General features: G+C 40.8%; 2 protein-coding genes across 14 annotated transcripts in view; both read left to right on the top strand.

Annotated features, from left to right (window-relative positions):
• Positions 1–4,945, top strand: part of mybpc1 (myosin binding protein C1) — a 34,161-nt gene extending 29,216 nt beyond the window's left edge. For all 13 annotated transcript variants that reach the window (XM_028570574.1, XM_028570573.1, XM_028570572.1 and 10 more), the window contains 2 exons: positions 1,268–1,306; positions 4,066–4,945. In XM_028570574.1, coding sequence (XP_028426375.1) covers positions 1,268–1,287 — 20 coding nt within the window. In that variant the 3' untranslated portion in view covers positions 1,288–1,306; positions 4,066–4,945. The remainder of the gene's footprint in view (positions 1–1,267; positions 1,307–4,065) is intronic.
• A 908-nt stretch (positions 4,946–5,853) lies between these two features.
• On the top strand, positions 5,854–20,262 carry chpt1 (choline phosphotransferase 1). The gene is made up of 8 exons (XM_028570578.1): positions 5,854–6,352; positions 12,140–12,287; positions 12,424–12,565; positions 12,704–12,788; positions 13,259–13,390; positions 13,478–13,636; positions 15,880–16,005; positions 18,712–20,262. The coding sequence occupies exons 1-8, from the start codon at positions 6,113–6,115 to the stop codon at positions 18,826–18,828; spliced, it is 1,149 nt and encodes a 382-aa protein (XP_028426379.1). The 5' UTR covers positions 5,854–6,112; the 3' UTR covers positions 18,829–20,262.
• Positions 20,263–21,810: the final 1,548 nt, after the last annotated feature.

The following is a 21,810-nucleotide window of genomic DNA, read 5'->3' as shown; positions in this document are numbered from 1 at the left end:
ATGCACATAATAGCTGGCGATACTTTCCCATCACCACCACATGTAGAGGTTTATCCCCTGTGTTGTCACACAATTCAGTCCAGTCCATCCAGCCATCTTGTTCATCATCACAACACACAGTCTGTCACCAGTCACACCTCAGTAGCCATAACATAAAGAGCTGTGACGTTTTTGTGTTGTTCTAGGCCTAGTCCACACGTGCACGGGTATTTTTAAAAACTTTGCTTTTTCTATGCGTTTTGGCCTTTTGTCCACACACATGCGGCGTTTTAGGTCACTGTAAACAGAGCTTTTCAGGGGTGAAGACTTATAGAAACACTGTTTGTAACTTCAAAGTGTGCGCCCGACACATTCTCACTCCCATCGCTTGGTCAGGTCCCTTTGGCGTTGTTATTGATGCAGTTAGGTTTAGGGAAAGATCGTGGGTGGATTATAAAAGTTGTGTTTAAGTGACACGCAGGACAAGAACTGGACAGTTGGGTTTAGGAAAAGAAAAACACGACAGTTGGGTTTAGGAAATCGTGGGTGGGGTTATAAAATGCACGTTTCTGTGACACGCGGGACACATCCCCAGGTTCCGGGGTGAATGTCCTGTGTTGTTTGACCCATCCCATCCACCACCACTACCACCCTGGTTGCGTCGTATCTGACGCTGACAGTCAATGACCAAGCATCCGTATTTTACGAGTTGGGAGTGAGAACGGGTTGGTGCGCCCGTATCTCATTTGTGAGGCGTCACAAATTAGGCAATGGCAGAAGTGGCCAAACCAGTACTGGTATTAGGCTTGCTAACATGACTTTAACATGTTTACACATACATGTACAGTTACTTTTCCATTCTGTGTTGGACAACTTGTAGTTGGTGGTTAGTCTTCTGGTAACACCTTTTTTTCAGACTTCTGATTGGCCAACATCTTCTTCTTGCACGACTGGAGTTATATCGACGCCTGTTGGCTTGGCATGCTCGTCGTGACACTGCTGCAATTATGTGTTTTCGCGTTTTCGTGTGGATGGAAACTTTTCTAAACAGTGCATGCGTGGACAGGATTTTTAGAACGAATGAGGAAAAACCCATTTTTTAAAAATACCCGTGTACGTGTGGACTAGGCCTAAAACTATTTTGCACAGATTCCAGTGTTCCCTTTATGCCACACAGTTAACTCCTCATATAAAAGAGTTCAGTAATAACTCAACAGTATTCCGTGGGGCACACATATAACTCCATGTAAACATTTTGTTAACCCCTCTTCTCTTCTCTCTCCCCCAGTCCAAACTCAAGAATTGTGAATGTATGTTCTCATATAAGGTAAGCTTTCATATGGTTTTGGCATATGAAGCTTATGTCATTCATTATGCATCTGTCAGCCAGCCTGTAACATTGCTTATCTTAGTCGGTGGGACTGTAGCAGCTTTTCATTCCCATGAAAGCAGGACCCAGTAATCCGGCATTAATGAAACAAGGTTTGCATGACAACTTTTTGCCAAATTATTCCCCAGTTGTGCTTTGCTGGCTGAATTTAACAGCCCTGTTTTCAATATTTTAATTGATTGCCATAGTCGTTGGTGTGAAATGGAGTGAATTCAAAGACCTCTCATGTATTTTGTGCCACAAACAAGGTGAGTAAAACTTTTTGAAACTTGCTAACATTTGCTGAGAAATTCAGAGCTGGGACTCTTGGGTTTCATGTAATGTTGACTTGACATCTACATAGTTTTTATCTGCTGTTAAATAACATCATACAGGATCCAAACAAAGCATACTAACACTGGGTATTTTCCACGTTTGGAATTGAGTGATGAGATGTGTATGACAGTGCAGTCTCTTGTATTCCTTAGCTTACAGTGATGGAAAGTATTGGTAATTAAAGGGCTATTTTGACATTTTGGGTAAGTATGCTTCTTTGCTTTCTTGCAGAGAGAACAGAAAATTGATACCACTCTTGTGTCTGTCCATTAGACATGTAGCTACAGCCAATTAGCTTAGCTTAGCACAAAGACTGGAAAAGGGAGAACAGTTAGCCTGGCTCAGTCTAAAGGTATCAAAATCCACCTACCAGCACCCTTTGAAACTCAGTGATTAACACAAATGTCTATTTAATCCATACAAAAGCCAAAAACACACTGTAGTTTTATGAGTGGTTAAATGTCGGACTATCTCTTGGCTGAGCACTGTAACTTCCCGCTGTCTTGTTGCCACCAGGTTGCCAGGCAACCAGAGGAAAATCCTAGAAGTTACAATAGAAAGCGAATAAGCGTATTTCAAAAAAATGTCTAACTATTCCTTTAAATAAGTATTTCTGCTGCTTCATGCAGCTTCAAACTTATACTTGTACGTGTAACCATAGACAGATCCCGTTGCTCTGGACGGAGACCAGTGAAGGCTAACAGAAGCACTTTTCCAGTGATGGCTGAGCGTTACTGCGCAGCCTACAACTGAGAGAGACAACGTAAATGTGACGTCAGCAACCTGTCTGAAAGTTGGAAGTCTTCTGGTAGCTGTGCCAAGAGAAATCTCAAACATTCCCAATCTTGCAGAGACGGAGAGCGTAGGTATATGTAAGGAGATAACATGAGCACAGGCTAATTACTGCTAACTAAAAGGCTAGTTAACATTAGTTATTAAACTTAAACAGCTAATGTAAGTTGAAACTGCCTGCAAGCTTCTCCTGTACTATACGGTAATTCCTCTACTATGCGACAGTAAGTCGAGTGGTTATGACACAATCGTTAGCCTATTTTTACAAAAACGTCTGCTACGGAGTCATAACGTGAGATACAAGGTAATGGAGCCTTTTATATATTGTCATATTTCTTTAGAAATAAACAATGGACAAATAAAGTCTTTAAGATGTAAAGTTATTCGCTGTCAAAGTGACGTCAAAATGAATGGCAGTCAATGGGATGTTAACGGTGGGTGATGGCTTGTTAACATCAAAATTGCGTCATAGGAGCTACGCGTTGTGGAGAGACACTTAAGCCCTTGCTTATAACTCTAGTACATTTCTGAGCTTATTTTTGATTTGTATATTTTTTACTCTTGGACGTTTATCTGACTGATATAGTAGTTACTATACGGATTAATGAATTTATGTATACGTTATGTTATATTCTTGTGCATAACGTTACGAACACCAGCTTCAAGGTTATGATATGTTGGACAGTATGATTCCCACTTTGTTACAAACTGGCTAGTCTATATCCACAATGTTTCCACTTCTGGGATTGCTCCGGTGCCGCCTGAAATTCCGCCGGATGTCACTCTTTTCGGCCGGATGTCCGTTACCTTCCACTTTCTTTGTGATGTAAATTTAAACTCAAGTCGATTTCTGAGGACTATGGTTAACTGCTCCTCAGATCTCTGCAGAGTAAATTCAGACAGACAGCTAGACTATCTGTCCAATCTGAGTTTTCTGTTGCACGACTAAAACAACCTTTGAACGTAGACACGTTCCACCAAAACAAGTTCCGTGGGGCCGGGGGAGAAGGCTCTCTCCAGTATTTTGAATTTGGACTGCAGCAACCATTTTAAACTCTAGCTGTCAGTATTACAAATTGGACCTTTAAAGTAAACACTTTAAATTGAAATGTTGGTACTTTTGCTTATACTACTCCTGTACTTTTACTTAAGTAAAAACTTTGCACTGTGGTATTGATTATTTACTTAAGTAAAGGATCTCAGTACTTCCACCACTGTTAGTATATTGTGGATGACTAAAGACTGTGTCTGCTTCATTAATCTGGAATTTTACAGAGATGTTTGACCTGCATTTTATTTCAGTGGTATCAACTCTGCTTCTGGTTCTGCACGCCTGAGCAGATGCACAGATTTACAAACTGAGTGTGCATTGAGTACATGAGCTATTCTGACCATTTATCTTCTCTCCTCTCACTCTTTACCCAGTGTTGTGAACTTCTTTGCATTCTGTTTGTTCTGCTTGGTCAGCTTCTTGCTCTTTCCTCCTCTTGTGCTTCTTCTTGTTCATCCTCTCTCTGTTTTTCACTCTCCACATCTACCTCTGTCCTTCCCAAGAATATTATAAGAGAGTTTTTCCTCTCCTCCCTCAGGAGGCTTCACCTTCTGTGAACTCATGCAACGAGGAGTGCCACTACACCTGATTGACAAGTACTTGAACGAGACGAAGATTGTCGAGCAGGAGAAGTAAAATCGGACAGAGTGCAATGAGACACTTTTAGCTTTGCAGACATCTGCTGCCAGTAGTGATCCTCTCATCTCACCTACTGAGGTCAGCGGCCTGAAGGTTGGATGGATGGCGAGACAGGTGGAGGAGTGTGGGGGACGGTGTACTGGTCTGTGGTGTCGCATGCTGTGTGCAGATTTGGAGGTAGTTACCATAAAAATAAACCAGCTCACTTCTTTGTCACCCTCTTGTGTTCAAAAAACTCGGTTTCAGCTCAGATGCATGCCAGCAGTGTTTTGGTTCAAGCTTTGTTAAGTACATGTAGTGTGTAAAAAAAATAAAAAATTAAATCATATACAAAGCACATATATAGCCCAGTGATACACTTACAGTATTCACATGTTGATTCTTGTTGGGAGTGTCTGTTGAAGGTGATAATTTATTTCCAGGGTCTGAAAGACAAGAAAATGGAATGTATAAAGAAAGGTTTGGTGTTAGTACATTGTGTCAGAACTTCTATATGGCAAGAAAAATGAAAATAGAGTAATGTTGGATAAATGAATATGCAGACTTAATTCATAATTATGATTCACATTAATATTTGTTCATTTCACTTTTTCTGTGTAGGTCATTTATGTTTAATAAGTGAGAAAATGTAGAGGTTTACACTCCATATTCTGCGTGTCACATTATGTTTTTGGATTCATATTGGACTTGATGCTTGATTGATGCTCAGTCATGTGCGCATGCCTTTACCTTTGTAATTATGACCCATGGATTACAATAAAAAAATATTTTAAAATGTGCTTTTACTTTGAGTACTCTTTTTGTTTGGATTATAAGAGTATGACTATCTGTCTAAAAAAAGAAGAATTGAAGAGAGATTCATTCTTGTGGAAAATGATCTGACATTTTTCATGATGTACCAAAACATGGACTTTTGATAGGAGTAGAACCTAAATATGTAAATGTTACTTTCATGCACAGAAAAATAATTTGCATGTAATTTTATTCAAACTGGTTCCCAAATATGCATCTTTATAATTTCAAAAATAGGCTAAGCTAATAGTTTAGTAGGACATATTGGACACTGAATTTAACAATGGCTAGGCTACCATATTAAATTCCACTTAAGTTAAGTCTTAACTTGAAATGTATGCAGGGACACATAAAAACATATTACATAAATCAATATATTTTATTAATAATTTTAGCCTTAATAAATAAAATAAACAGAAATCACCAATTCTAGTAGACTGTATTTAGACTTACATTTTACGTATTTCAGGCCAATAAAGAAAGAAATTAAGGAATCCGTATCCACCGAATTAGTTAAAGGAGTGTGGATCGAATGTAATGTCATGGATGTATTTTTAAAAAAATGCACTTAAAATATTTCAGCTAAACAAAATTAAATAACGTTACTGTTAAAATCACTAGTTATTCCATCTTCAACCTAAATAGCACTAACGCTACAAACCAGGATGAGTGGCATTAAAACATGGGTATGTGAAAATGTTGAGTACTTACTGTCATTTGAATAGCTTGGAATTGATGGAGGCCTAACTAATTTTGACATTTAATGCAGCATATATTATTGAATTAACCTCGCAGCTGCATGGATGGATGTATTATAACCATAGCCATAGACCGTATATGGTAATAGGGTAATCGAGGGTAGTCAGCAGTTGCCATACACACATTTTTACTTTAAACTTCCCGGTGCGCAGCCATATTATTCCCTTCCGGATCCTCGCTTCCTGCCGAGACGTAACTCGTTCAGAAATGTGAGTATCGACATCTCATGGGTTCCGCTGTGGAAATGGCCTCTCGTCTAGTCACCCACCTATAAATGCCAAATGAGCTGCTGTTTTTTGGAGTCGGCCGAAAGAAGATAGCCCCGTCTGAACCACTACCCGGGAGTATTGGGAAGTTCGTTACGGTAATTCGAGGAGTGACTAGGCAGAAAAACAATGCCACATTTCCTGTGGCCAGAACCGCTGTCACCTGCACAACTCAAGCGGTTGGAGGAGCACAAATACAGCGCCTCTGGTCGATCCCTGTTTGAGCCACCGTGTCAAATCTACTGGAACTGGCTCGTCCAGCAAACTCCGATATGGATCGCACCAAACACTCTGACTATTGTTGGACTGCTGGTCAATATCCTCACCACGGTGGTGCTTGTGTATTATTGTCCCACTGCAACAGAGGAGGTGAGTACTGTAACGGCGACCTTGGCCAAAGTTTCCACACAGAGACATAGACCCAAATTACGTTCCTTCCTCTGGTATAAAAAGGAACGCGAATCCTCCATTCAGGAATTGCGTAAATTAAAGTGCGTGACCACTTGCGCAAACTTCGCATGCCTGAAAAGCCGCAATTGAAGACGTTTACCGAATCAGCGGAGTGGACTTGTTAATTCGGCATACATTTGAGGTTCACAGCTACTCACATTTTAATAAGATGTCTACTTAATTTATGGGGTCACCCTGTGTTTTAGCAGGAGGTTCGGACAATATCAAATAATACCCTTCGCACAGTTGATGTTTTATTGAAGTATATGTCCCGTTTTATGTATGTCAGTGTAAGCCGAATTAGAGACCGTCTTCTACGGATTTTGTAAAGATCTTAAATCACAAGGTGTCACGTTTGCCTTGACACATACAAGGGAGGACGCTTTAAATTATCTGATTTAAAAAATCTGATTAGGTGTGACATCGCTCCCCTACAGTAAAACTGTATCGGGTGTAAACGTGTCCGTCATGTGGTCTTTCACGTTCTTTACGTGCCGTTGTTGTGTGTTGCTGTCTGCCCAGGATGCGGTGTTGTAGGTGGTAAATCACAGAAATATGAAGGGAATTGGGCTGTTCTTGTTCAGTTATCCGTAAGAGAGGAGGCTAACCATATGGTTAGTAACACTAACGTTAGTGCTTCCTTGAAATGGCTCCAGATCCACCTCTAGTCTCAGCTTCCTAAAACTAAAACTTCAAATACACTAATAGGCCTTGCAACACACCTATGACCTATGATCCATTTAACGTGTCAGCAGGTTTACTGTGAAGCAATGACCCAAGAAGGAAATCCATAGGTGTGTGTGTTACACCTTTGTCCAATCCAACCTATAAGAACCTTGCAACTAAGTCCACAGATCATGCAGCATGCTGTTTCTGTCAAATTCCACATGTGCATTATTCCCTATTAATTATTTAGTATTGCATAAGGAAAACCTGGCCACTCTTCTGCATGGACTTGTAAACGTATGAAAGTCCCATGCCTGTGCAAACAGACATATATTAGAGGAATTCATATGATCCAATAGACACCGTTTATATCTCCCTAAATCGTGACCTCTGTGATAACCCTAAAACAAGCGGACTCTGTCCCCACCAGTCCGTGAGGCATTTAGGACATGGACTTTGAAGAAAACAGCAGGATCTCTGAATATTTAGGACAGCATGAGATTCTTGATTTCTCTGAAAACACAGGCAATCTTTGTGTGTGTGTGTCTCTCTCTCTCTCTCTCTCTCTCTCTCTCTCTCTCTCTCTCTCTCTCTCTCTCTCTCTCTCTCTCTCTCTCTCTCTCACACACACACACTCATTCATTCACACTCACAAACATACACACATTGTAGTGGTAAACACAGTGTTGGCCGGCTCTAGTGTCCAGATGGTCTATAACCTCCACCCCAGTGAGAGGAACTGAGCTACCCTATTCAGCTGAAATCCTTCATTCTCCATACTTATAGAACACACACAGATGCATTTGGTGTGTATGGATGGTGACTAGTCAGAAACTGAAATCTACTTTCCTAACCCACAGTACAGAAAAACAAGAACAATCTGGTCAATACCTATTGTAGTAAGGCAAGGCAGCTTTATTTGTATAGCACATTTCAGCAACAGGGCAATTCAAAGTGCTTTACATAAAACATTAAAGAGCAGTTAGAAGACAATTAAAAACAATTTAAAAACATTAATAAACAAATTAAAAACATTAAAAGACAAGAATAAAATTGATAGTGCAGTATAAGAATATAAGTTACAGTGCAGTATAAGAAATTAAAATTAATAAAATAGATTATTTAAAGAAAAGCAACATCAAAAAGATAGGTCTTTAGCTTAGATTTAAAAGAACTGAGAATTGCAGCCTACAGGTTTCTGGGAGTTTGTTCCAAATATGTGGAGCATAAAAACTGAACGCTGCTTCCCCCTGTTGAGTTCTGACTCTGGGGACAACAAGTAGACCTGTCCTAGACGACCTGAGAGGTCTGGGTGGGTCATAATGTAGTAGCAGATCAGAAATGTATTTTGGCCCTAAACCGTTTAGTGATTTATAAACCAGTAAAAGTATTTTGAAATCAATTCTTTGAGGCACAGGGAGCCAGCGTAAAGACTTCAGAACTGGAGTGATGTGATCCACTTTCTTGGTTTTAGTGAGGACTCGAGCAGCAGCGTTCTGAATCAGCTGCAGCTGTCTGATTGATTTTTTTTAGGGAGACCTGTAAAGACACCGTTACAGTAGTCAAGTCTACTGAAGATAAAAGCATGGACAAGTTTTTCCAGATCCTGCTGAGACATAAGTCCTTTAACCCTTGATATATATTTTAAGGTAATAGGCAGATTTTTTAATTATGTTAATGTGGCTTTTAAAATTCAGGTCTGAGTCCATGACTACACCAAGATTTCTGGCTTTGTCTGTTGTTTTTAACATTGTCGTTTGAAGCTGAGCGCTGACTTTCAATCGTTCCTCTTTTGCTCCAAAAACGACCACCTCCGTTTTTTTCTTCATTTAATTTAAGAAAGTTCTGGCACATCCAATCATTAATCTGTTGAATGCACATATTTAATTGTTGTATTGGGCTATAGTTCCCTGGCGATAAGGTTATGTAAATTTGTGTGTCATCCGCATAACTATGTTAACTTATTTTGTAGTTTTCCATAATCTGAGCCAGTGGAAGCATGTAGATGTTGAACAGAAGAGGCCCCAGAACTGAGCCTTGGTGAACTCCACACGTCATATTTGTATGCTCAGATGTATAATTGCCTATAGACACAAAGTAGTCCTTATTCTTTAAATAGGATTCAAACCACTTTAGTACTGAGCCAGAAAGACCAACCCAGTTTTCCAATCGGTCAAGCAATATGTCATGGTCTACCGTATCAAATGCAGCACTGAGATCAAGTAATACTAAGACTGAAATTTTGCCACTATCTGTGTTTAAGTGGATGTCATTAAAGACTTTAACAAGATGCGTCTCGGTGCTGTGGTGTGGTCGAAAACCTGACTGGAAGGCATCAAAACTGTTGTTTAGTGATAAGAAAAGGTTGAGTTGTTGAAAAAACACTTTTTCTATGATTTTACTTAAAAATGGAAGGTTTTATATTGGCCTATAGTTGCTCATTAGTGTCGTGTCTAGATTGTTCTTTTTTAGGAGAAGCTTGATGACTGCAGTTTTCAGGGCCTGTGGGAAAATACCTGAGACCAGAGACGTGTTTACAATCTGTAGAAGATCAGAAGCCAAACAGTTCGAAACATTTTTGAAAACACCCGTTGGTAGAATATCAAGGCAACAGGAGGAGGTTTTCAGATGTTGTATAATGTCCTCCAGGTTTTTAAGGTTGATCGTATGAAATTGTGTCATGTTGGAATTTGTTTTGCGTGCACACTGTGACAACACATCTTCTGTACTTGATATGGAAGCACTGACTGTTTGTCTAATTTTCTGAATTTTGTCTGTGAACAAGGAGGCAAAGTCATTGCAAGCCTTGGTAGACAACAGTTCAGATGCTACAGGTACTGGAGGGTTGGTTAATCTATCAACAGTAGCAAACAAAGCACGTGAATTATTATTGTTTCTGGCGATAATGTCAGAGAAAAAGGGCCGCCTTGCATTTCTTAGTTCCAGATTAAAAATGCGAAGTCTCTCTTTATAAGTGTTATAATGGATCTGGTGATTAGATTTTCGCCAACTGCATTCAGCTTTTCGACACTCTCTTTTTTTCTGTTCTCACAACTATAAAATTTCTCCATGGAGATTTTTTCTTACCAGAGACAGCTTTGACCTTAGTGGGAGCAATAGCATCAATAACATTCGTAATTTTACAGTTGAAATTATCTACAAGCTCAGTGACTGAGGCCCCAGTGAGGGCGGGTGTAGAGGAGAAAAGCTGAATGAATGATTCACTGGTGTTTTCAGTGATATACCGTTTTCTGATTAACTTTGTTTGAACACTTTTGGGCACAGAGATAGTGCCGTTAAAGAAAACACATGAATGATCAGAGAGAGCAACATCAGTCACCACAACCTTGGAAATGTTTAGACCCTTTGAGATAATCAAGTCCAGTGTGTGCCCCTTATTGTGCATGGGCTGTGTAACATGCTAAGTCAGTCCATAGCTCTCAAAAACACAAAACCGTTCTTTGGTCCCTTGGTCCTGGGGGTTGTCAACATGAATGTTAAAATCACCAGCAATAATTACACGGACAAAGTTAATACAGATTATAGATAGCAGTTCATTAAAATCGTCAAAGAAGTTTGCACAGTATTTAGGTGGCCTGTAGATATTTAGAAGTATAACTTGAGGGGAGGATCTTAGCTGAAGAGCCACATATTCAAAAGAAGCAAAATTTCCATAAGATAATTGCGTACATCGGAATGAGTCATTAAACAAAATGGCGACTCCACCTCCTTTCTTATTCACTCTATTCTCACTCATAAAACTGAAGTTAGGGGGGGGCTGACTCAATGAGAACAGCAGCACTGTTATTATGGTCCAACCAGGTTTCAGTTAAAAACATAAAATCAAGATTGTGCTTAATAATAAAATCATTGATTAAAAATGATTTTCCTGCCAAAGACCTAACGTTTAGTAGTGCTAGTGTTAGTGTGTTTTCATTTTTTGGGACAGACTGTGGCTGACGAGGAATGGATGCTAAATTTGCAAAGTTTGCAGTTACGTGCTTATTCACCATTCTTTTTCGATTACCTATCACAACATAAATTGTGGAAGAATCTAATACGCAGGGCCCAGGCTTGTCTGGGAAAGACTCATGAGTGCTACTAGGCATGCAGCCTGGACCCAGCCCAGTAGTTAAATAATAATGTGCATACACTGACGGTAGGTCTTATCAAACGGGTACAGCCTGATTTCCATTGCATCACAATAATTCTGCGTCCTAAAAATTAACCACACTCTTAGATATATATTTAATTTCATTTAACCTTTATTATATTGCATCTCTGTGTAAAATAGCACATCTGCTCTTTTCTCCTGAGGGTTTATGTTTTTTTTATTTCATAAAAGTGTATTAATTTTTTAGTCCCCATCCAGTATGAAACACTGCATGTGATATACTATTTGTAAAATCAGACTCCTTTTGTTGTAAGATTTGAATTCATTCACATGGGAAATATCTGCATGAGATATGATACTGATATAGTTTTGAAACAGACTAAGATATTGACTCCTGTGCCAAATATTGAGCTGCCCTTTACTTCATGGCTGCAATGAAACTATTATTTTCATTATTGGCTAATCTTCCAGTGACTGTCTCAATTAATCATTTGGTCTTTAAAATGTGAGAAAATATTGAAATATATCCATCTCACTTTCCCAGATTCCAAGGTGACGTCTTCAAATGTCTTGTGTTGTCCGACCAATGCTCAAAACCCCCCCCAAAAAAATATTCACTTTACAATGACATAACATGGAGAAAAGCAACAACTGCTTCACAATTGAGAAGCTGGAACTAGGGATTTAAAAAAAAAAAATGTTTTTTAACTTAAAAAATGACTTCAACGATCAATCAATCATCAAAATAGTCCCATTATTTTTCTTTCCATTGAATAATTGATTAGATTATTCAACCACTTGCTTTAAGCTCTACCTTGCTTCTCCTAAATGTGTGTTGCTTCAACAAATGACAAGGCTGTGGTCCTTCTTGTGAGCAGGGATCCCTAAAAAAAATAATAATCTCCCCCTCCTCTCCCCACCTCCAGGCTCCAGCATGGGCCTTCATCATGAGTGCTCTGGGTCTGTTCATCTACCAGTCTCTGGACGCCATTGACGGGAAGCAGGCCAGGAGGACAAACACCAGCTCAGCTCTGGGGGAGCTCTTCGACCACGGCTGCGATGCTGTCTCCACAGGTACTGTGCTGCTCACCGGATGCCTGAACCCAAACTATTATTAGTTTTGTTTTTTACAATCTATTAAGAATCCGCTGCAGTGCATTATTCGATCAGAACGAGATATTCATTATTTGTTCTGTCTTTCTTCCTTCAGTCTTCGTTGCTGTGGGAACATGCATTTCGTGCGGAATAGGAAGACTCCCAGACTGGATTTTCTTCTGCGGTTTTATTGGGATGTTCATGTTCTTCTGCGCCCACTGGCAGACCTACGTGTCCGGGACCCTCCGCTTTGGCCTGTAAGTTACACGTTCAGTAGCGTCCAGTAATAAAACCGATACCGTTCTGCTGCTATATAACTATGAAACTGTTATATTGTCACTTAAATTAAAGAAAAAAAAAAAAAATCTCACTCTTCCCTGTTACTTTCTTCACAGGATTGACGTCACAGAGGTGCAGATCGCCATCACGATCATGTATGTGATGTCGGCTTTCGGAGGCGTGAGCCTTTGGCAAAGCACGGTAACTAAGAATGATCTATGTCGTACAGTCGTATGTACAGATGCTCAAATACTGTACACACACACACACACACACAGAGGAACATTTTCATTTCACCTTGTATAGTACAAGTTTTCTTCTCCATTAGTTTTTGCACCAGTTCCTAGTTTTTAGTCGTCATTCTAGTCTTAAATAGAATTTGTGTTTTACTTTTACTCTGTGCTGCCTTTGGAGGCTTGACTTAACATCACATGAGAGAAGTGAGAAGGTAAATATGGGTAGCTAATGCAATGGCAACAGGTCATCTATTGGACATGATCTGGCTCAAAAAGCTGATGATGCCTTTTTTTTTTTTTTTTTTTTTTTTTTTGCTTTGCCCTCCCATCACGCCTCGGCATGCCTGCAGCTTTCATATAAGCAAATTTCTTCTTACTATAGGGGAATGCTTTGTGTCTTTGCATTAATTTTTTAATCTTCCTGTGTTTCTGTAGTTGCCCATCATTGGACTGAAGCTGTACGTCTTCCCTATCATTGGCATCATCGGCGGCGCCCTCTACTCCTGCTACAACTACTTCTATGTCATTTTGAATGGAGGCGTTGGCAAAAACGGCTCAACTGTGGCTGTAGGTCAACAAACAAGTCTGGAAGATATAACTTATATAGCAGATGCTATGTTGTGAGGCATACTTAATAACATTCCCTCTCTTTAGGACACCAGTGTGCTGAGTCCTGGTTTGCACGTCGGCCTCATCCTCACCTTGGCCTTCATCATTTTCAAGAAGTCGTCCAGCCAGCTGTTTGAGCTCCACCCCTGTCTGTACCTGCTCACCTTTGGCATGGTCATGGCCAAGATCTCCAACAAGCTTGTGGTACGTTGATCTGGTCTTTAAAGTTCCCATGGCATGAAAATTTCACTTTGAGTTTTTTTTTAACATTAATATGAGTTCCCCCAGCCTGCCTATGGTCCCCCAGTGGCTAGAAATGGTGATAGGTGTAAACCGAGCCCTGGGTATCCTGCTCTGCCTTTGAGAAAATGAAAGCTCAGATGGGCCGATCTGGAATCTTCTCCTTATGAGGTCATAAGGAGCAAGATTACCTTCTCTTTCTCTGCTTTGCCCGCCCAGAGAATTTGGCCTGCCCATTAGAAAGCGAGACATCATGGCTTTCAAATGAGCAAAGTGGAAGTTGGTCAAGGCCACACCCCCAACATCCACCTTGCCTCCCCTCTTTCTCCTCCTCAATAGCTACAGACACAGAAAGAGCCCTGTGCTGTAGCTCGATGTGCACCTCCCAAAATCTTTTAACTTTGCTTCGAGGCGACGCAGACCGCAAGGACTGTGATTGGTCAACTCGTCCTGTGTGTTGACAGTCAGTGTTTCACGCAGCCTACTGTGGGGAGTAGCAACATGCTAGTTCACGGACATATTTTGGTTACAATGACGGGGTTATCCATTTGTAAAATGTCTATATGTTAGTAACGTTTCGAAATTGGCACTTCGCCAGCAAGCAGTTGTGCTAAAGTTTGCTTGCTAACATAACATAAACTGGCTGGCAGACCCCTCGCAAATAACCTCAGACTTATCACCCCCTAGTGTTATGGCGGTGAAATGCACAGCGATGCAAAGCAACCCCGACGCAGAACTCCGAAAGGGTCACGACGCCGTAGGAGCGACGGCGTAGTTACGGCGTGGAGTTGACACAGAAGCATTAAACAGCCTTAACAAACTCAAGTTGTTTTTAAATGTTTTATTTTGTGGACGCACTAACCTCTATGATAAATACATTGCGTCAGTCTGTGACTGCTTCACAATAAAAAACACTTTTAATTTGAAGCAGCAGTGGAAATGTTTGTTTTGCATCAGCAGTGTCTTAACTCAGCTCTGATACAGTTGTAGGACAGTCAACAGTGAGTCTGATATCATTGAGATAAAAATTAAAAACCGCAACGCTAGAGTATGTGCTGCACCATTTCCTGTGAATCCCTCCTGCGTGTGAAGGCAATTTGAATCTAGTGCAGGAATGGCGGACTCTTAGCCTCGTGAGACCGTCCTGATCTCGCGAGCTCCACTTATCCACTCGCAGATCAGTCTGGCATCTTGAGATAGAGAAAATTTGGAGCCGTTGGCCACAAGATCGGGCCAATCAGCGTTGGTTTTGAGGTGGGTTAGGTGGTGATAGACAGATGGTTTATCCAATCAGCTAACCAGTATTTTCAGCCAGCGGTAGCCCTAATTCTGGTAGCCGCTCGCTAATGCTTTTTTTTTCTCTTGGATCCTTCTTTTGGGAACCTGAAATGGTGTCTTTTATTCCTAAATTCTCGTTACACAAACTGCAAATATCCTTTACCGACATGTTGCTTGCTTGCTGAGCTAACGAGCTATGCTTTGCCTGCAGCAGCAGGGACGGGCTTGTGGTTGTATTTTCATACGCTTCGTGGATCCGATTGGTTGATTTGGCCCATCTATCACCAACATAGGTGATAGACAGATGGTTCATCCAATCAGCTAACCAGTATTTTCACCCCTTCCCAAAAGTTCTCTAATGGAAAGTTCCCAGATGGATATGCCGAGCAAATGCCAAGCAATCCATCTGGCGGAGTCAGGTTAGCGGACTCTGCCAATAGACCTTTTTCACAGCAGACATTTGGACTTGTCATAGTAGGAAAAGCACAGCTGAAATTGATAACCACTGACTCACTGAAATAGCTTACTGGGACACTTGATGGAATTGAGCCATCGTTAAGGTTACTGATTTCAGCTGTGCTTTTCCTACTGTGACAAGTCAAAAATGTCTGCTGTGAAGAAGGTCCATAGCAATGGAAACCACAGAGGCAGTTACAGAATATCAATATCCGATCAATACATTGATCACACGTACAAATACATTCTGACCATAAATGGTATCAGAAGCGGGGTTTGATTTCATGGCAATCTTCAGAATGACAACTTTATTCACCTTTTTAAATGAATTGTCCTAACAAAGTTCATTAAATGATGCTCCCATTGTTGCATCTGTGTGAACCCATTTTTAGGCTTGTTTCTCATGTTTCCTCTTGTTTGTCATTTAGTACAGAATGTATTTTAAATAAGCGTTTTTCTCTGTTTCTCTGTAGGTCGCACACATGACCAAGAGTGAGTTGCACCTCCCGGACACGGCCTTCATAGGCCCCGGCCTCCTCTTCCTCAACCAGTACTTCAACAGCTTCATCGATGAGCACATAGTCCTCTGGATCGCCATGGTCAGTGTTTGACACATTTCTGGTAGTATTAACGGTTCCTCCTTTCGTAAAGGGTGTTATCCAAAGATTTAATATTGCTAAATAACATCGTTGACTACCAATCACCATGTGTAAAGTGATGAAAATATAGACCGGATTTGCATTCAAAGCTGCACAAAATGCAGAAAAGGCCCTATTTGATGGTGTAAAATGCTCTCCATGGTGTCCGTTTGGATACTGTGACTGTACATTTATGCTTCATAAAGCTGCACCCTCGACTCGCCCAATAAACAAAGTCAACTTGTCTTTAAGGCTGTTCCAGAGAAAAGTATCGTTCAACTAGAAAAAACGACCAAACCGTTTAATTAAGGAATACTTAGTTTTTTTGCATTCTTTGCATTCTTTTCTCATGCTTCAATTACGATTGAAAGAAACACATTAAGTCTATGTACACGCAAGCACAGTGTGGTTCTCAGTTGTGTGGCTTTCACTTTAGCCTTCTAATCATCAGGCACTCCTTACAGCTGTAGTTCAAGGTTCTGTTCAAAGGTCCTTTGACATCCATGACGCATGTTATCGCTGGCTTTGGTCTAATACTGCTCAGCTTTGACATAAGATAACCTAAAACTATTACAACTCTCTATGTGCTTTAGGGGGCACATCATAAACATTTTAACCACAAAGTCCACAACTATTTGTGCCATTCGCAAGCTTTAAACAGATTCATATGGCTGGTATTATATTAGAGTAAAAAGTCTGACGAGATAAAACTCCAGCAAGGACTTAATTACTAGACCGATGCTGCTTGTGGCCTTCATCTGGCTCATTGGGGAAAAAATAAGCATGAAATAAGCAGTTCTCATACCATGTTTACACGTACATGGTTATTTTGGGAAAAAAAAGAGACATTTCCCTTCGTTTACACGCAAAGGGAGAATTCGCCTCTGAAAACGATTCTTTCAAAAAGCCTCCGGCCAGAGTGAAGATTTTGGAAAACTTCGTTTGCATGTAAACTGAGACAAACGGAGGCTTAGGCAGCCGAGGAAGAGCGGAAGAGAAGAGAGAGGAAGTGATTTGTTGCTGCTCTTGCTATTTTCGGGATTCTGATTGGCTAACGCTTGAGCTTCTCGTTACACTGCCACCTACAGGTTTGGCATATATATGCTCTTGACGGCATATATTGTATACACGGGAACGATAAAGGTGAAAGTCGAAAGCGGTGTCCGGTCCGTGCACGCAGTCCTGACTAAAGGTGTAATCAAGGAAAGGGAAAACACCTGTGTGGGTGGACCAGGGGATCGTGGGAAAATCTAAATAAAACAATTCCTCACTGCCGTTAAAGAAAATAAGTACAGAGAATTACATAAAATACCCCACAATGAGATAAGAGTGTAAGTGATAATATAATAACTGCCACAATTAATGACTGTGCTGCTTTTTAGTGTAGTGTAGGTGGTGGGTGGGTGTACAACTAAAATGTATTAGTGGATAAAAATGTGTTTTTAGTTAAGTTGGCCAATGAACTCAAAACCTGGTGTACTCTGTTTTTTTTGAATGAGCACTTTATAAAAGCCCAAAGCCACTAGTTTACATAGATTTATGTACTGAAATATTTGTTGTAGTTGTTGTATTTCTCTTAGTCTGGCATTGCCAGACCTTCCTCGCCCGCGCTGCGGATGGAGGGTCTGGCTAGTCCACACAGCAATCCGGGATGGTAGAAAAACATGCCCTGGTTTATTGGCATTTCTTAAAACCAATCGCAATCGTCTTGGGCGGTGCTAAGCCCCGGACACAATAGGCTCGTTGGAGATGAACTGCGCCTCGCCTGTAAAGTGGACGAGAGCAGGCGGCAGCAGCCGGGGGCGGTGACAAAAATCTGCTCTCAAGTCGGACAGTTTCCAGCCGATTCCAGCAGCCTTCAGACCCATATATCAGCTCCTACACAGTCTCCAGTTGTTTTTATTATGACAGAGTAGCTGTCAAAATGCTCTACATGCGATCTGTTGCTGATTTACACTGTAGATGATCTGTAATCTGAACAGATTTAGTCTCTCTGACTTCTAAACGTAACTATCAGCCACACGTGTTCTGTACAGAATAAGCCTTTTAAATCAGACAACTAGCAGTTAAAATCCCTCCAAATCAAAATCACTAAAAAGTTTTTATATATCATATCATGTTGAGTCAATCCTGAACCAATCAGCTGTTAGATCAGCTGAGAGGCCGTTTCCCAGCATGCCCTGGGTCCGCCTGGGTCTTGCAGTCAGTGAAAAGCTACTGCGGCCACCTTGATCTCGTGAGGTTATCGTTGCCCACGTGTGCATGACGTCAGAGTTAGTTGGGATCAAGTCGGACACAAATCTAACCGGCAAGCATTGGGCGGCGATCGCCGGTGATCGATTCTGCGCAGATCTGGCTCCTCTCGAACGAGCCTAATAACGGTGCCTCTGTCAAATAGCCTCAGGGTGGAACTTGTTTTGGTGGAACACGTGTACGTTCAAAGGTCTAGCTAGCTGTCTGCTGTCTGCAGAGACCTGAGGAGCAGTTAACCATAGTCCTCACAAATCCACCGGAGTTTAGAATGCCAACACAAAGAAAGCGGAAGGTAATGGACATGTGGCTTAAAAAGAGTCATCCTGCAAAGTTTTTTGGCTGTTTTATTCTTTTTTTGTTTATTTTTTATTTATTATTATTACTTGATGTTTGATCCTCTCCATCTTTCTTCAGGTCTTCTCCCTTCTGGATCTAACGCGCTACTGTACGGGCGTGTGCCTCCAGATCGCCTCCCACCTGCGCATCCGAGTCTTCAGCATCACGCCACCGAGCCACGGCCACCGCGACTGAAGGCTTGCCCGGCGGGAGGAGGCGGGGGGGGACGCAGACCTCTCCCCGCTCCTGAAAGCAGACGATGACGAGGAGAGACCCTCCTCAACCCCGAGCCACTGCAGCCTTGACAAAGTGACCACTTCTGATTAAAACTGCCTCTCCGACAAGATGGAAAAATACAAAAAAATAAAAACAACTCAAAACTATAAACCAAACCAAACCAAAACAAAAAAAAGAAGAAAAAAAAGTTTTGAAAAGCATGGATCTATTGAATGGGAAATTCCCTTGAATTCCTCATTGGCTGTTGTAGCCAATACGTTTTAATTTAGACATCATTGCATGTTGTCAGAAAATAGTTTAGATTTTTACATCCTGCTTATTCAACTCAATACCAAAATGTTTTCTTCAACGGGTACTTTATAATTTGGGCAAATATCGGAGCATTTTAAGAAAGTTCTATTAATCATTTTGTTTTTATTTATTAAATGAATGTGACCCAATCTGACATGAATCGGGGCTTGAAAATGCAGATTCAATTTTTTTTAGATGACCTTTAAAACCTCAAATAATTCCCAATGAATTTTTGAAATGTGGACTGGCAAGTTGTCAACGTGCAACGTGACTGGGGTAACGGTCTGTGTTAGTGCTGAAAACGACGACTGGATTTCTATCAGGCCTCTCTTACAAATAACTTCCTATTTATATTCTCTGTTATTCATCTCATCCGACAGTCCTGGAAAATAAAGAAATAAACACCTCAACTCTGGCCTTTTTAGAGCGCCGTCGACTAATGAAGCATTAACACATGACTTGTTCTGCTTTCTCTGTTCTTCTCCCTGAAGGGCTAATAGTTAATTATTTGTGATTGTACAGAATTCTACTGAAAAACGCCTTAAGTATTTTTGTTGTAATTACTGTTTAACTTGTGAATATTTAAAACAGCTTTGTATGTGTTTTGTTTGTTTAGTTTTTTTGTTTTTTTTGGGGTTTTCCACTACAGTCATCAAACCAGATGCAACAATAGGAATAATACAATGCTACTGGAACTGTTCACTCATAACGTTTCTTCACTTACACAAATGTATATTATGTAAAGGTGAGCGATTCATTTGGTTCTTGAAGATTTGTTGGATTATCAGTTGTCATCTGACTGACGCATTATTCAGGTTTCATTTCATCAAAAGGGATATTTCTGTAGTGCCGATAAACTATTTTAAGGGTAAAAGACAATTGTACTCTAATAAAATGATCTTCCTCTTAGGAAATTAAAGAGGAGGCATGTCCTAAAAATGATTTCTTTTTGATTTACGATGGACCTTGGAACTATGCATTGACATGTACAACCTTGATTTCAACACCATGTTGCACTGTTCAATAATCCAGTTAAACACATTTGTACTAATAGATAATGTCTGAGTGGAAAAAAAATTGTAATAAAGAAAATATTTTTCATGCGACGCGTTGTTATTGTCAGTCTTGAAAGAAGTACTCAATACTTTACTAGTAAAAGTTCCAATACCACCGTGTAAAATACTCCATTAAGGGTAAAACTCCTGCATTAAAAACATAACTTAAAGGGACAGTACGGATATCTTTTGTTGTGTGAGGTACTTATCCATAGTCACCGTAGGGGGTGGTCGGGACGCCCCGAGTTTAGAGAAGCAGGCATGTGTCTTGGCACAAAAGCTAAGCGGGGGAAGCAGCAAAACTTTTTTAGCCAGCTAAAAATATATCGGTTGAAGTGCACGCTATGTTTAGAATATTTTCACCGTTTTAACCCACCTTTCCAACGGGGAACTGTAGCCGTTATGTTAATCAATGCTTTTTTTTTTTCAAGATATTTTTTAGGGTTCTTTCCTTTTATTTAGAGCAGCTGAAGAAAGACAGGAAATGGGAGAGAGAGAGAGAGGGGGGATGACATGAATCAATGGGCCTCGGTTCAGATTCAAACCTGGGTCGCTGGCAAGGACAGAGCCTACACCAATCGAGCCAGAGGCCACCCCGAGGTGGGCTTTCTTACATTTTGCTGCTGCCCCCGTCAACAGCAGAACATTGCTTAGCCTCCACGTCGGAGCTCCTGCCTGCTTCTCCAAACAGAGGGTGTGCCGACCGCCATCTACCGTAGATCCCTTTAACTTAGCACAGATGGAGCAAAATGTTCATAAAGCATGTTAGCATTTGGCTCAAAGCACTGCTCTGCTAGTCTCGCTTTGCCAGACCTTCCTCCACAGTGCTGCGGAGGAGGGTCTGGCTAGTCCACACAGCATTCCGGGATGGGAGAATAACGTGCTCGGGTTTATTGGCATTTCTTTAAACCAATCACAAATCTGCATGGGCACCGAGCACCAGGCAGGGCCACGGAGCCGCTGCAAAATAGCCTCGGAAAGGAACTTGTTTTGGTGGAACGTGTACATTCAAAAGTTGTTTTAGTCGTGCAACAGAAAGGGTTAGGGTCAGATTGGACAGATAGTCTAGCTAGCTGTCTGGATTCACCCTGCAGAGATCTGAGGAGCAGTTAACCACAGACCTCAGAAATCGACCCAAGTTTATAATTCCAACACAAAGAAAGCGGAAGGTAACGGAAATCCAGCTGAAAAGAGCGAAATCCGGCAGAATTTCCGGCGGCAACGGAGGAATCCAGGAAGTGGAACGTCGTGGATATAGACTACTGTTGTGCCAACGTACAGCCTAACAGAAATTCTAGCATGGCTGTAAAATCTTTGTTTAAGCGACTTTTTTGATGATTTTACCGGTTTGGGAATCCAGTAATGTTTTCATAAAACCGTGTAGGAATTCTGTCAAACTAATGTCTCTTTGGTGGAACTGCTAACAACTCAGACACAAGATTCTCATTTTTAATCACAACCTTAATATGAAAAGTAACTATAATAGGTCAAATAAATGTAGTGGAGTAAAATACAATAATTATCTTGGAAATGTAATGGAGTCTAAGTATGAAGTAGCACAAAATGGACTCAACTTAAGTACCTAAAAATTTTA

This window comes from Perca flavescens, chromosome 23 (genome assembly GCF_004354835.1).
Source record: "Perca flavescens isolate YP-PL-M2 chromosome 23, PFLA_1.0, whole genome shotgun sequence".
Lineage (NCBI taxonomy): Eukaryota > Metazoa > Chordata > Actinopteri > Perciformes > Percidae > Perca > Perca flavescens.
Note: the sequence above shows the minus strand (reverse complement) of the source record. Positions and strands in the feature narration are given on the sequence as shown.

What these genes read in the sequence shown, in the direction of transcription:
- chpt1 (XM_028570578.1), top strand. Translation starts at nt 6,113, where the DNA reads ATGCCACATTTCCTGTGGCCAGAACCGCTGTCACCTGCACAACTCAAG. An exon ending in CTGCGATGCTGTCTCCACAG is followed by an intron (nt 12,288 to 12,423) that starts GTACTGTGCTGC and finishes TTCTTCCTTCAG; the next exon opens with TCTTCGTTGCTGTGGGAACA. An exon ending in AAAACGGCTCAACTGTGGCT is followed by an intron (nt 13,391 to 13,477) that starts GTAGGTCAACAA and finishes CCCTCTCTTTAG; the next exon opens with GACACCAGTGTGCTGAGTCC.